The sequence below is a fragment of the Sorex araneus genome, chromosome 1, assembly GCF_027595985.1.
Source record: "Sorex araneus isolate mSorAra2 chromosome 1, mSorAra2.pri, whole genome shotgun sequence".
Taxonomy (NCBI): domain Eukaryota; kingdom Metazoa; phylum Chordata; class Mammalia; order Eulipotyphla; family Soricidae; genus Sorex; species Sorex araneus.
The window spans coordinates 222,058,968-222,071,902 of NC_073302.1; the positions used below are offsets into that span (position 1 = coordinate 222,058,968).

At 57.3% G+C, this 12,935-nt stretch overlaps 1 protein-coding gene across 12 annotated transcripts in view; it reads left to right on the forward strand.

Moving 5' to 3' along the window:
- DHRS12 (dehydrogenase/reductase 12) overlaps window positions 1–12,264 on the forward strand; it is a 29,577-nt gene extending 17,313 nt beyond the window's left edge. For 3 of the 12 annotated variants that reach the window (XM_055122251.1, XM_055122238.1, XM_055122269.1), the window contains 5 exons: window positions 7,200–7,261; window positions 8,473–8,577; window positions 9,865–10,000; window positions 10,880–11,123; window positions 11,669–12,262. In XM_055122251.1, coding sequence (XP_054978226.1) covers window positions 7,200–7,261; window positions 8,473–8,577; window positions 9,865–10,000; window positions 10,880–11,123; window positions 11,669–11,774 — 653 coding nt within the window. In that variant the 3' untranslated portion in view covers window positions 11,775–12,262. Of the gene's footprint in view, window positions 1–7,199; window positions 7,262–8,472; window positions 8,578–9,864; window positions 10,001–10,879; window positions 11,124–11,668 lie in introns of all 12 variants that reach the window. The other 9 variants (XM_055122232.1, XM_055122220.1, XM_055122274.1 and 6 more) reach the window with 8 other exon arrangements.
- Window positions 12,265–12,935: the final 671 nt, after the last annotated feature.

Genomic DNA, 12,935 nt, shown 5'->3' on the forward strand with positions numbered 1-12,935 from the left:
TCCCTTCACCAGTGCACATGTTCCATCACCAAGAACCCCAGTATACTCCCCTCTCACCCCCCACCCTGCCTGTGTGGCTGATGATTTACTCTTTATACTTTGATTACATTCAATATTTCAACAGAAAACTCACTATTATTATTTGGAATTTTCCCCCAACAATCAGACCTGCCAAAAAGGCATCATTTGATAATTTGTTTTCCATTGCTGAGAATGAAGAGCATATGAGGTCATGGCCGTGTAGTTTTGGATTTCTGGTATTTTAATAATTAAGTCCAGAGAAATTTTTGCCAGAAGTTACATCATTGCAAGCTCATACCTTTGTTTAGTGGGCCTTATATGATGTCGGTTGCCACGCCGCCGGGGAAAGGAAAGGCCGAGAGAGAAAAACCTTTCTCCTCCTGGGGCGGCATGGGGCCATAGCTTAGTTCACAGTCTAGAGACATTTCTGCAAGAAGCCGCTGGGTGCTGAAAGTAGTTAGTTGGCCTCTGGGATCATGAGCGTTCAGGAACTGAGGAGCCGGTTCGTGTGTGGCCGCTCGGGGTCACATCTGGGTGGAGATCGTGATTCTTTACAGTATGTTTCAGCATCTTTGAGGTGTGCCTGCCCCTTACTTGTCTCATTCTGAAGACAATTTACCCAAAAGGATTGAGAGGGTGGGGGGTGAGGTGAACAGATTTCACAGGCCAGGGGACTGGGAGGGCGGAGACTCAGGAGTCCACTGGCAGGAGCCCTTGACCCTCAGAAGGATTTAGTCTCCAGGACGGAGCTTTTGGACTTCATCTGTACTCAGGGCTCTGTGAAGCCCTGTAAGCAGGGAGCATTAATGAACCCCAAAGTGAAGATCTTTTACTCCTGGTCCTTGGCTTTCTGCTAATGCTGAGGCAGCAGAAACGCCCTGGTGTTGAGACCTCAGGGCCATGATGTGCCCACAATGTGCTCTGGGTGGCGGCAGCTCCCAGGGCAGACCCAGCTCGCTCTGTGTCTGGGACCACTTTCTCCCCAACGCCCCCCCACCCCCTTAGCCTGCGAGCAACTAGCCATGATCTGGGATCTGTCGCGTGGGCCAAGAACTGATCTGTAAAAAACTAAGGCTTGCCGAGGGGCGAGTACACTCGCGGGCTCTCTGGGCGGCTCTGTCTCACCGCCCGCGTTTGGTGCTCTGGAACCGAGGTGTGTGGACTGGATCGGGATGGCTGAAGGAAGGAAAGGCGAAGGAAGAACGAGGACCAAGCTGGTTGCTGATTAGTTACTGTTTATTCAATCTTCCATCTTTCTCATCTCCCGCTCTCCCAGCTCCGGCCTCTCTCTGGATCTACTGCCGCTTCTTTCTGGCTTCTCTCATCTCTCCTTCTACTTGTCTCTCCCACCTTGCCTTCTAGGCTACACCCAGCCAGGTAGCAAAATCAACATAAGAAAGCCCTTCCTGGGGGCAGGGCATTCCAAAGCCCTTCCTGACTCTTAAGGTTTTATTCTTTTCCTTAGTCCAAACTTATTCACATATGAATGCTAGTTATTTTTGTATGGACATAGCAAGGGATACATTGAGGCTTGCAAGGCAGCTCTCCTGGGAACATCTTGCCACAGGCTCAGACCACAGCACTCAGGCCAGATTAATCATTCCTCACTCTAGCAGGGTCCAAATCTAGTTATCACTGTTTGGATCATGACAGCATTTGTCCATGATCAAGCTCTTAACTTATAGTTAAGCATTAGGCACTTTGGCCAGGCCCATCTCGATGCCAGGGTAGCACACAACTCACCGCTTGCCCTGGGTCCTTCTCGTCCCACAGGAATAAACCTAAACTACCTGAGGCTATGTTATCCTACACTGATCTGATTATCTGGCTGCAAAACGATTTTCTTTTCTTTTTATTATTAAAAATGGATATCTATGGGGCTGGAGAAATAGTACAGGGGGTAGGGCACTTGCCTTGAACATGGCTGGCCCAGGTTTGATCCCTGGTATCCAACATGGTCTCCCGAGCACCTCCAGGAGCAATTCCTGAGTGCCAGGCCAGGAGTTATCCCTGAGCATCACCAGGTGTGGCCCACAAAAAAAATAATAAAACAAAGCAAAAAACAGATAGTGGCTGGAGTGACAGTATCACAGGCACGCAGCCAGCGTGGGCTCGATCCCGAATATCATCACCTGAGCTCTGCCAGGAGTAGTTCCTGGGCGAAGAGTCCAGAGTAAGCCTGAGCACAGCCGTGATCAGCCCCCAAATAAACAAATATAAAGTATATTATCTCATTCCCCTCTGCTAAAACTTTTCTGGCTTCTCCCTCCCTCCCCTCTTTGCTGGGCAGAGGATGCTGGGTTTGAGGGCTATGCTCAGTGTGTTCAGGGCTTACTCCTAGTTCTGAGTTCAGGGATCACTCCTGGTGGTGTTTAGGGAGTCCTATGCTGCACCAGGGGTTGACCCCGGGGCTGCTGCGTGCATGGCTGGTGTACTACCTGCTGTGCTGTCTCTCCAGCCTCTCTAATTCTTGGCCCAGATGCCAACTTGTCGTGCATGTGGGCCAGTCCCACACGCGTCTCCCTGTGAGTGCAGGCGAGTTACCTAATAGCTGCTTCACACCACGTGGATGCGACAGGGAAAGAACTGAGACTGGGGGCAAAAGGAAAGTTTGGAGTCACCCCAAACAAGAGGATCTCACAAGAAGTGGAGACTCCAGTGCTCCCACGGAACTTCACTTTCCTCTGGGACTCTGCACTGCCCATGTCCTCGGGGAAGAGGAGCTTTGAAATGGTTTGTCATCTGTGCATGCACCTCCCTGAACATTTCTGTCATGCACATGGAGAAGGGTCAGTGGCACACACACACACACACACACACACACACACACACACACACACACACACACTCACATGCTCTTCGCTTCCTTGTCATGTTGACCCGCCCCTCCCCAGGGAGACAGACTGATTCTGTTTTCCTGTAGATTGCACCATTGGTCCAGCAGTGGCTGAAATGGCTTTAATTCAAGCCAACTGGAGGTTTTGTGAGCCAAGCCCTGATTTCCCATGCTACAAGTAAAACTGACTAAGTATTTTTCTCATCGGTGATCACCTTCAATGCGATTAGGATATCTGACAGCCACGTTCTTGTATGGTTTCAGGAGCACCTCGAGTTTTCTCTTGGGGTGGAGGATGGTGGAAGGGATGCTCTGACTACCCACGGCCCTCCTGCAGCTCGGCACACTTTTACATCCTCTTAATTAGCTTATAGAGAGATTTTCTTCAAGGCATGCACCCATGTAATAAAGGTCCTTGTTGCCATATTTAGAAGACTATGTCCAACATAAATTCCACTCCCAAATCTCTTTCCCGTAATGAGCCTCCGTCGACATAATGAGCTCCTTGGAAGGAAGGCATTGTGTGAATTAAAAATACTAATGAGTCATAATGATAACGAATTATTTTCCTTATTACTGGGAACGGGACTAACCTTGGGCATTTTCCAGTAGCTGAAGGTGCCTTCCCAGTACCCAGGCCTGCTCTCTCCTGGGACCCTGCACCCAAAATATCCCCCCTTTTTTTCTTCTCATCAAAACTCTGAATCCCTTTTCTGTCCCTGACCTTCTCTAAGCAGTCTTGGAAGAAGGAGGTCACCGAGCTGGTTCATACTAAGGTGACTCCGTACTGTGGAGTGGCCAAGAGTCCCTCATTTCTATGCAGCTCTGCCTGTATGTTTCCAGGACAATTCTTTGGTGGGGATTGGCTGTGCTCAGAGCTTACTCCTAGCTCTGTGTTCAGGGACCATTCCTGGGCTCAGGAAATATGATGCCAGGGATTCAAAGTAGGGTCAGCCACATGCAAGGCACCTTCTGCACTATCCCTCACGAGCCTCTGCAGATATTCTTATTTATTTTATTTTTGCTTTTTGGGTCACACCCAGCAATGCTCAGGGGCTTCTCCTGGCTCTGCACTCAGGATTTACTCCTGGAGGTGCTTGCGGGACCATATGAGATGCTGGAGATTGAACCCGGGTCAGCCGGCAAATGCCCACCTGCTGTACTATCATTCCAGTCCTGTTCTTATTTTAACAGGGCCTGGAAGGGCCTGGAAGATCGCTCAAAGGGCTCAAATGTGTGTTTGCATGTAGGAGTTCTGGGCTCAGTCCCTGGACCTGCATAATCCTCTGAGCTCTGCCGGGAGCCAGGAGCACCTCGAGTTTTCTTTTGGGGTGGAGGATGGTGGAAGGGATACTCTGACTACCCACGGCCCTCTTGTAGAACCCCAAGCTCTGACTTGGGGTTCGCCCCTGAACAACACTGGGTGTGGCCAAAATAAATAAAGGCAGTTGATGGCCTAGGGGAGGACATGGTGGCAAAGCACCTGCCTTATGAGTGTGAGGCCTCAAGTTTGATCCCAGGTGATGCCCATATGTGCCAACTTCGAACTTGGTGGCTCTGCGATCTGGCACCCTTGGGGCCAAGACAGACTATGCCAGTCAGAGTCAGCAGCAGATTGTGTGACCCCTGCAAGCACCCAGCAGCAACTGTGTGCATGGTGGTCAGGAGAGCGACCCCCAGAGTGTGGAGATGACTGCAACGAAAGGAGTGAATCGCGTGGGGAACGTGTGCACGCACCCCAACCACGTCAGACCCTGGCATGTGCGCCGCGGCCTGGACACAAGAGCAGTGAAAGGGGAGGAAAGAAGCGAAGGTCACTGGGTAATTCCCTGGGGAGCGTGGTGCCTGGGGAGCTGCGCTCTGAGTGGACACGCGCATTCTCGGGGGCCATTCCCAGGTGCACTTGAGCCCACTGAGGAAGGGGCTGATTGGCGGGGCGAAGGCGGTGGGGCTGGACAAGAGTGCCCAGAAAACCAGGTGACTGTGTCTGTCTCTGGACCCGCAGCTGCCCCTGCAGGCAGTGCTCGGGGAGATCCACTACTCCCTGGTACTCAGGCCTGTCCTGCACGCGGCTCCTGTGCCACTGTCCGGAGTGGGTCCAGCTGGCAGCTCAGCCCTGGTGTCGCCCCAGCAGGCGAGGCACGTGCGGCCACTTGGGCGATCACTCACATGCTGGTTTTGTTTCAGAGCTTTGTGTTCGTTTCTGGGCCACTCACCTGCAGGGCCAACACCCACTGCACAATCACAGCCCAGGCTGCTTCTTTTTCTTTTTTAATGGGCGCTCCCCACCCCACCCCGAGGGACAGGGCACCTCGCACCTCTCAGGCTCAGGAGCCTTTTGCTCAGCAGTGCTGGTGGCTCAGGGCAGGAGCGGGCCTGGGCCTTGCCCTCTGTTAGAGCAGGGTGGGTGCGGGGCAGGATCCAGGCGCTGAGTCTCCCCAGGTGATGGTCACTTGCAGACTCACCCCGGACTCAGTGTTGGCCTGAGGACTCAGGGGAGACTCGCCTTTTGCCGGGGGCGGGTGGGTAGCATGCCTGGCAGTGCTTGGGGGTCCTTCCAGGGTTGCTCAGGGGCTGTTCCTGGCCCTGCTTGAGTGACCCGGGAGTTGCTCGAGAGACCACGTGTGTTGCTGAGGATTCAAACCCGGGCTGTGGCTGTTACAGCCACCTGCAGGGCAAGTGCTTTACTTCCTGTACTCTATGTCTGGCCGGAAGGATGTGTGTGGCTTTTAGACAGAGAAGTCTTTGCTGCAACCTACCCTGAGGGTGTTTTCTCAAACACCTTCAACCCGTGTGTGCCCCGCATGAGGCTGGGGTCTTCCTGCTGGCGATTCTTTGTCGCCTACACTGACACAGGGGGCGAGGCCTAGGGGATGAAGGGAAGCAAAGTGTCCCTGAGAGGGAGGAGAGGCTGTGTTCGTGCCGACCAGGCGAGAGGGCGGCCAGCCTGCTGTGTGGAGCCTGCGTCCAGCTTTCATTCCAGGGACTCAAAGGAGTTATTTATGACAATCCGTCACGCCAGGCCCATGGGCAGAGCACATTTGGCAGAAGTCCTTTCTACTTCTCGCAAATTAAATCCCAGAGAAAGCCACCAGCAGTGAATACAAAGACAGCCTTCAAGGGCTCTGATGGGACGGGAAAATCCATTAGCGACCAAGAGGCGGCGGGGATCAGGGGGCCAGGGACAGCCCAGCATGCTCCTGGACGGAAGTCGAGACTTGGGTTTCTGCAGTGCGACAGCCCAGGAACCAAGTGACAATGCCCGGTCTCTGGTGCTCTCTGCCCCACACATGCACTCGTTACCCTGAGTCCTCCTACCCATGAGGTGGGCATCCAGCTCATCCCCTTTTCTGTCAGGAATTGAGGCCAAAAAGACCACACGTGAGCCCCTGCCCAGTGCCTGGTTGCCATAGCACCTCTGTGGGCGAGGGCAGAGCCCAGAGCCCTGCCTCGGGTCCCCGTACCACGCACACTCTCACTGATGCGCCCCTCCCCCACGCTCAACACATGGTGGCACATGACCGTTATTTCAGAACACATAATGACAGTGCTGTGCATGCAAAAATATTCCCACCACTCAGATACATTTTTTTTTTCTTAAAAAGCAAATGCACCAGGGGCTGGAGTGATAGCACAGCGGGTAGGGCGTTTGCCTTGCACGCGGCCGACCCGGGTTCGAATCCCAGCATCCCATATGGTCCCCTGAGCACTGCCAGGAGCAATTCCTGAGTGCAGAGCCAGGAGTAACCCCTGTGCATTGCCAGGTGTGACCCAAAAAGCAAAAAAAAAAAAAAAAGCAAATGCACCAGAATATCATCCTGGCAGAGATTTTCTCTAAATCGTGACATCTCCTTCCTTACACCAGTGGGATTCCGTGTTCCTGCTCTTACATCAGGAGAATCAGCTCTCTCGAGGTCTTCCTCTTCCTGTAAATGATATTGTGTGGCTGTGGGAGCCACGTGATATTAGGTGCTCACTGTTAAGTGATCCAAATCCTAACCAGAAGTGCACAGAAAGACGAGTGCGCCTTGCCCCCCGTGGCGGAGCTAGCTGTGCCGCCCCCTTTCTGCCCTCTCCCTGCGCAGATGAGATGGAGTGGACCCGCCGAGGATCCCACTTCTAGCCCCTCCCCTGCGCTGTGAGCTCACATTTGAGTCTGTGGGTCGGGTTTCCCTTCTCTGACACGGGGACAATTATTTTTCTCTTGCTTTTGTCTGTTCTGATCCAGGGGAGGGAAATAAGGGTGAGCCACTTGGAGCTGGGTAAGCTCCTGGGCCAGGAGGGGGCTCCCGGGGTGCAGGATGCCCCCTCCAGCTCTCCTGGGGTGTCCTGTGCCCCTCAGGTATCTACATCCTCACCGTCGCCCTGATCCCCGTGCTGGAGAAGGCGCAGGACCCCAGAGTGGTGAGTGGCTGAGCTGTTCTGCCCTGCAGGGAGCCGGTGGTCGCTGTGTTTTCCTCACCGTGCTTGGTGTCCGTGTTGCCCATGGGCACAGGGCACACAGCAGCCTCCCCCATGACTCACTCTTGGTACAGTGCTCCGAAGCCAGGTATTGGTTTGCTTCTGGTCCAGCATGGAGCACACGGAAAGGGGGCCCAGGTGGAGGTGAGGAGGCAGGAGGAGCTCCTGACATTGGGACTGGCTTCCAGAATGTTCCTTCTGGCAGGAAACAGCTTCTCGGGCATCCTCCTGCACCCCTCGCCCCTCCCCCAGGTGTGCCCACCCTTTCCCTGCTCCTGCCCTCCTCCTCATGACTGGGTGGCTGCCCTGTGTCCAGCCCACAGTGCCCAGGGAGGAGGCCAGGGTGGGGCTGGTCACTTCCTGGGGAACATGCCCTGACATGGGCAGGTCAAAGTGACAGAGACCTGGGCTGGAGCAATAGCACAGTGGGTAGGGCGTTTGCTTTGCATGTGGCTGACCCGGGTTTGATTCCCAGCATCCCATATGGTCCCCCGAGCACCCCCAGGAGTAATTCCTGAGTGCAGAGCCAGGAGTAATCCCTGAGCATCGCTGGGTGTGACCCAAAAAGCAAAAACAAAACAAAACAAAACAAAATGGCAGAGACCCCAGGAGCCAGATTCCGTTTCCCAAGGGGGGACCACAGTGTTTAGGGCTCCTCGTTCTGGTGTCCACGGCTCCTTCCTGGACCCCGGGGCCATGTCACCTCACAAGGCGCGTCCCGAAGAGTCCTGATGTGGGAAGAGGAGCGGACTGCCCAGTCCGGCACCGTGCAGCCCCCTGAGTCCCGAGAGAAGGCAAAGGTTGGGCGCCTTGGCCACAGACCAGGGAGCACCAGCTGAAGGAAACGGGGAGAAACTGCACCCGTCCAACCCTCCAGATCGAACATGGCCCCACGGACCGTAAAGCCACCCCCATGGTGCTCAGGGCTCTCTCCTGGGGGGGGGGGGCTTCCCTCCCCCTCCCCCGCTGACCAGCTCTGGCCCCAGCTCTGATTTCCATCCATCACAGACTGTCCCCGACATAGGCTCCAGAAGGCGGCGTCTGAGCGCTGCACGCCACAGGCTATGATCAGTTCTGGGAAGCCCTGGGGTGACTGGGAGGAGGAGTGGGTGGTGGACATGTGTGGGCTCACAGCTCCCATGTGCCCGCGGCAGGTGACAGTGTCCTCTGGGGGAATGCTGGTGCAGAAGTTGAGCACCCTCGACCTGCAGTGGGAGCGGGCGGCCTTCGACGGCACCATGGTCTACGCGCAGAACAAGGTGAGTGTAGGGTGGCCCCGATGCTCTTTCCTCGTGCCCACCTGGGTCCTTTGCCAAGGCGGCCGGCTCTGTGTCACTCATCCACTGGGGTGTGGCGGGTCCCACTCGAGGTGAATCCTCTGCTGACTGCTCCCCCCCTGGGAGAGGCCCCGAGACGGCCACTCTTCTCCAGGGTGCCTGCAGACCCACAACATGTGCCGAGACCCCCCAAACATGAGTCTGAGAGGGAGTCGGTACCCACACATCTCAGAGGAGGAAAGGGGGTGGGCAGGCATCAGCATTAGACACTCGGGCCTGAAGCCAGCCAGGTGACGGGGGAGGACCTCAGGTCCACCCTGCGTCATGGCAAGTGTCAACACAAGCCAGATCTCGGCTCATGGCCGCACACTTCAAAAACCCCTGCCAGTATCTGCTTGGCCCCGTCAGGGTGGCAGGTAAGTGGTCTACGGCTGAGCCACACTTCCTGCCCTGCTCCCGGCCCCACCTTTCAAAAGCTGGCTTGGGGACTGGAGAGAGAGTCCGGTGGGTACTATGGCACTGGCCCTGCGTGCACCTGACCTGGGTTTGATTCCCAGCATCCCGTGCGGTCTCCTGAGCACCACCAGGGGTGATTCCTGAGTGCAGAGCCAGGAGTAACCCCCCCCCCCCTCCCCGAGTACTGTACTGCCAGGTGGTGTGGCCCAAAGAACAAAAGAAAAAGAAGCCGGTTTGGCCCTTCCCTCACTGGGCTGGGCTGGACTCCCTCACTTGATTGTGTGTGACCCAGCGCCCCCCACCTCGGCCCCATCTGGGGGAACATCCCTCCAGTGCCCCCTGGCACTGCCCCACGTCTGCTCTCACGCAAAACCCCATGGCTTGCTTCTCCCGAGCAAGAACCCAAGGTTGGCAGGATTATGTGGCTGTGCGGGATGAGCCCCGCAGTGCTCAGGGCTGGAGCTGGGGCGTCCTCCGCAGCATGGGGCCAGCCCCCCTCGGCTGAGGGTGGAGTGCGGGTGTCCGTGGGGGAGACCATCTGCCACCTGCCGTGTCTGGAAGCATGGCGAGCACGCTGCCCCGGCCTGGGTGGACTGTGCACATGCTAGGACATGCTTCCAGGACACACGGGCCCTGCCCACCTCCAGCCTGCCTGGCCTGGGCAGTGTGTGACTTGTGGGAGGGGAAGACTCAGGCCCGGGGACTCTGATTCCCAGGGTGGGGGTGGAGTGCACGGGGAGTGGGTGCACGGCTCAGGAAGTCCAGGCGGCCGTGGGTGGCTCTTGGTGGGACCTCACCGCACCAGCCCCGCAGATGCTGTGGAAACGCCCCCTGCTGAGTGCCCTCCACCCTCCGCAGCGGCAGCAGGTGGTCATGACGGAGCAGTGGGCCCGTGTGCACCCCACCATCCACTTCTCGGCCATGCACCCTGGCTGGGCTGACACCCCAGGTAGGTGGGACCCTTGAATTCCCCCGCACCTTCCCTGGGCTCATCGGGAACTACCGGCTCTCCCGAATTCCAGCCAGAGCAGGCTGTGGGGAGGTGGACAGGGGAACTCTCGAGTTTCTGTGGGTGTGGGGGGGGCAGCTGGTTTGCTCCGTGCCGGGCTGGGGCAGCACCAGGCTCCCCTGATTCAGGGGAACACTGCACCCCCCCAGGACGAATGACAGGGACATCCCCCTCCCCACTGCAGGGTACATGGAGGGGAGAGGAGTGGGATGATGGCAAAGCTTCCGGGGTGCAGGAAGGAGTGGAGGGCTCCTGCAGCCTGCCCCGCCCCTCCCCAACCCCCCGATGTGCCTGTGACTCACCCTCCCAGGCTGAAGGGGAAAGAAATGCCCAGGGCAGGGAGCACTTTCAAGAGTGCCTGACTGGGGCCGCTCTCTGGAGGCAGCTCAGGGATATATGTGTATCACTTGAGGGCACATTTAGAGATCCTCTGTCCCCAAGCACGGCAGCTGTGACAGGCAGAGTGAGGGCCCTCGGCGGAGCAGCCCTGCGCCCAGGGTGCAGAGAGCGAGGTGGGGGCCTCAGAGGGTGGTGCTCACTGGGACGGAGTCTTGGGACAAGTCTCCTGTGGCCTTACCGGAGCAGACAGAGCCTTGGGGACGATTCATGGGCCCTGCTGCGCCGTAACCATGACCACCCAGCAGCCCAGCCAGGTTCCCACCAGGCTCTTGGCCTGGTGCTCCCCAAGAACAGGAAGGGCCTGAGTGCTCCACTCCACCTTGGGCACCGCCATCACCTCAGCACCTTGAGGTCACTGTCCCCTCCCCACCCGTGTCCCCAACCTATGTCCTCACCCGTGTCCTGTCCTCCCCACCCGAGTCCCGTCCTCCCCATGCCCCATCCTCCCCGTGTCCCATCTTCCCCACTGGTGCCCCGTCTTCATTTGCCCCCGCCCCTCCCCGTGTCCACGTCTTCCTCCCTGCAGGCGTGAGGCAGGCCATGCCGGGGTTCCACGCCAGGTTCAAGGACAGGCTGCGCACGGCGGCGCAGGGGGCGGACACTGTGCTGTGGCTGGCGCTGGCTGCCGCCGCCTCCAAGCAGCCCAGCGGCCTCTTCTTCCAAGGTGACTCCTGGGTCCCAGGGCAGCCACACTCCCCTGCAACTGCCTTCGGCTCCAGCCGGGGGTCTCTGGGCGGACCCTGCTCCCTGGGGCACTTGGGGTGGCAGTGGGGAGCCCCCCTGCACTTCCCCTTCTGGGAGGGGCGAGTTCTGAGGAGGCGGTGGGCTGGGTGCTGCCCTCGGGGGCGAGGGCGGTGGAGCCAGCCCAGAGCTGCGCCTCAGGCTCTCCCCCAGGGTCCAGCATCCGGGAGTGGAACTGCAGGGCCTGTGCAGCACCACGTCCTTCCTGGAGGCTGGGCTCTAACGGGCCAGACACGGCCTCTGGCTCTGACCCCTCCCCAGTACCCCTGCCAGCCCAGGTGGGCTGCTGGAAGCTGTCAGGGCACCTCCTCACCTGCCTGCTCCTACCCACTCTCTCGCCCTCCACTCTTCCAGACGGCATCTGGGTCCCCGTGTGGCCCCTCTGGGCCGCGCTGAGGCTGAGTGAGACCAGGGCTTGAGGCAGTGCCTGCAGCTGCCCTGCTCACACTTTTGCTCTCCCCATGGCAGATCGGAAACCAGTTCCCAAACACTTGCCGCTTGCAAGAACCTCCTCCTCGCCGGCGGAAGAGGAGAGACTCATGGAAATCCTGGACGAGATGGCTCAGAGGTTTAGATAGGCCAGGCCAGCACAGGGCAGCGCCCGGGCCTCGGGGAACCGGGAGCAGCAGCACTGGGCAGGTGCCTCCTTTGCTGAGAGGAGCCGGAAGCATCTCCCATCCCGACTGGTTCCTCCAGCCATCATTTTCTTAGCGATCCCTTCTCTATTCCATCTGCCTTCTCCCCTCCGCCCGTGAAGCAGCCTTCCAGCTATGGGGCAATCCCCCTGGGAGACGTGTGCCGAAAGTAGATAATGGATCATGATGACCTCTCAGTGTCTGTGTTGCAAGCCATAATGCCCAGAAGTAGAGAGAGAGTATGGGGAATATTGTCTGCCATGGAGGCAGGGGAAGGTGGGAAAGGGGGGCATACCTGGGATATTGGTGATGGGGAATGTGCACTGGTGGAGGGATGGTGCTTGATCATTGTGTGGTTGTAACCCAAACATGAAAGCTTGTAACTATTTCACGCTGATTCAATAACATTTAAAAAATAAAAAATAAAAGAGAGGAGCTGGAAGCTGTCTCGGAGTAAATGGCTGGGGCTGGGCCAGGCTTCCTTTCTGTGCACATCTCTGACCGGCCTGCACGTCTGATCATCTTAAAATCCGGACAGCTAAGATGATGGTCATTGTCAAAAGGAAGAGTGGGAGCAGACAGGGCCCTCCTTGCTGTGGGGCTATCCCGGGTCCCGGGTCCCAGGAGGAATGGCTTGTCTCTGCATAAGGCCGGGAGGGGCCTCAATCACACCCCACCCACAGTTGGCCTCGACTGTTCCACCTCTTGGAACAAAACCAACGAGCGGGTTTAGAGTGGGACTGTAGGGGCTGGAGCAATAGCACAGCAGGGAGGGCGTTTGCCTTGCACAGGGCCGACCTGGGTTCGATTCCCAGCATCCCATATGGTCCCCTGAGCACTGCCAGGGGTGATTCCTGAGTGCAGAGCCAGGATTAACCCCTGTGCATCATCGCTGGGTATGACCCATAAAGAAAAGAAAATGGGGCTGGAGTGACAGCATAGCAAGTAGGGCATTTGCCTTGTACGTGGCCGACCTGGGTTCGATTTCTCTGCCCCTCTTGGAGAGCTACCGAGAGTATCCCACCCACAAGGCAGAGCCTGGCAAGCTCCCCGTGGCGTATTCGATATGCCAAAAAACAGTAACAACAAGTCTCACAATG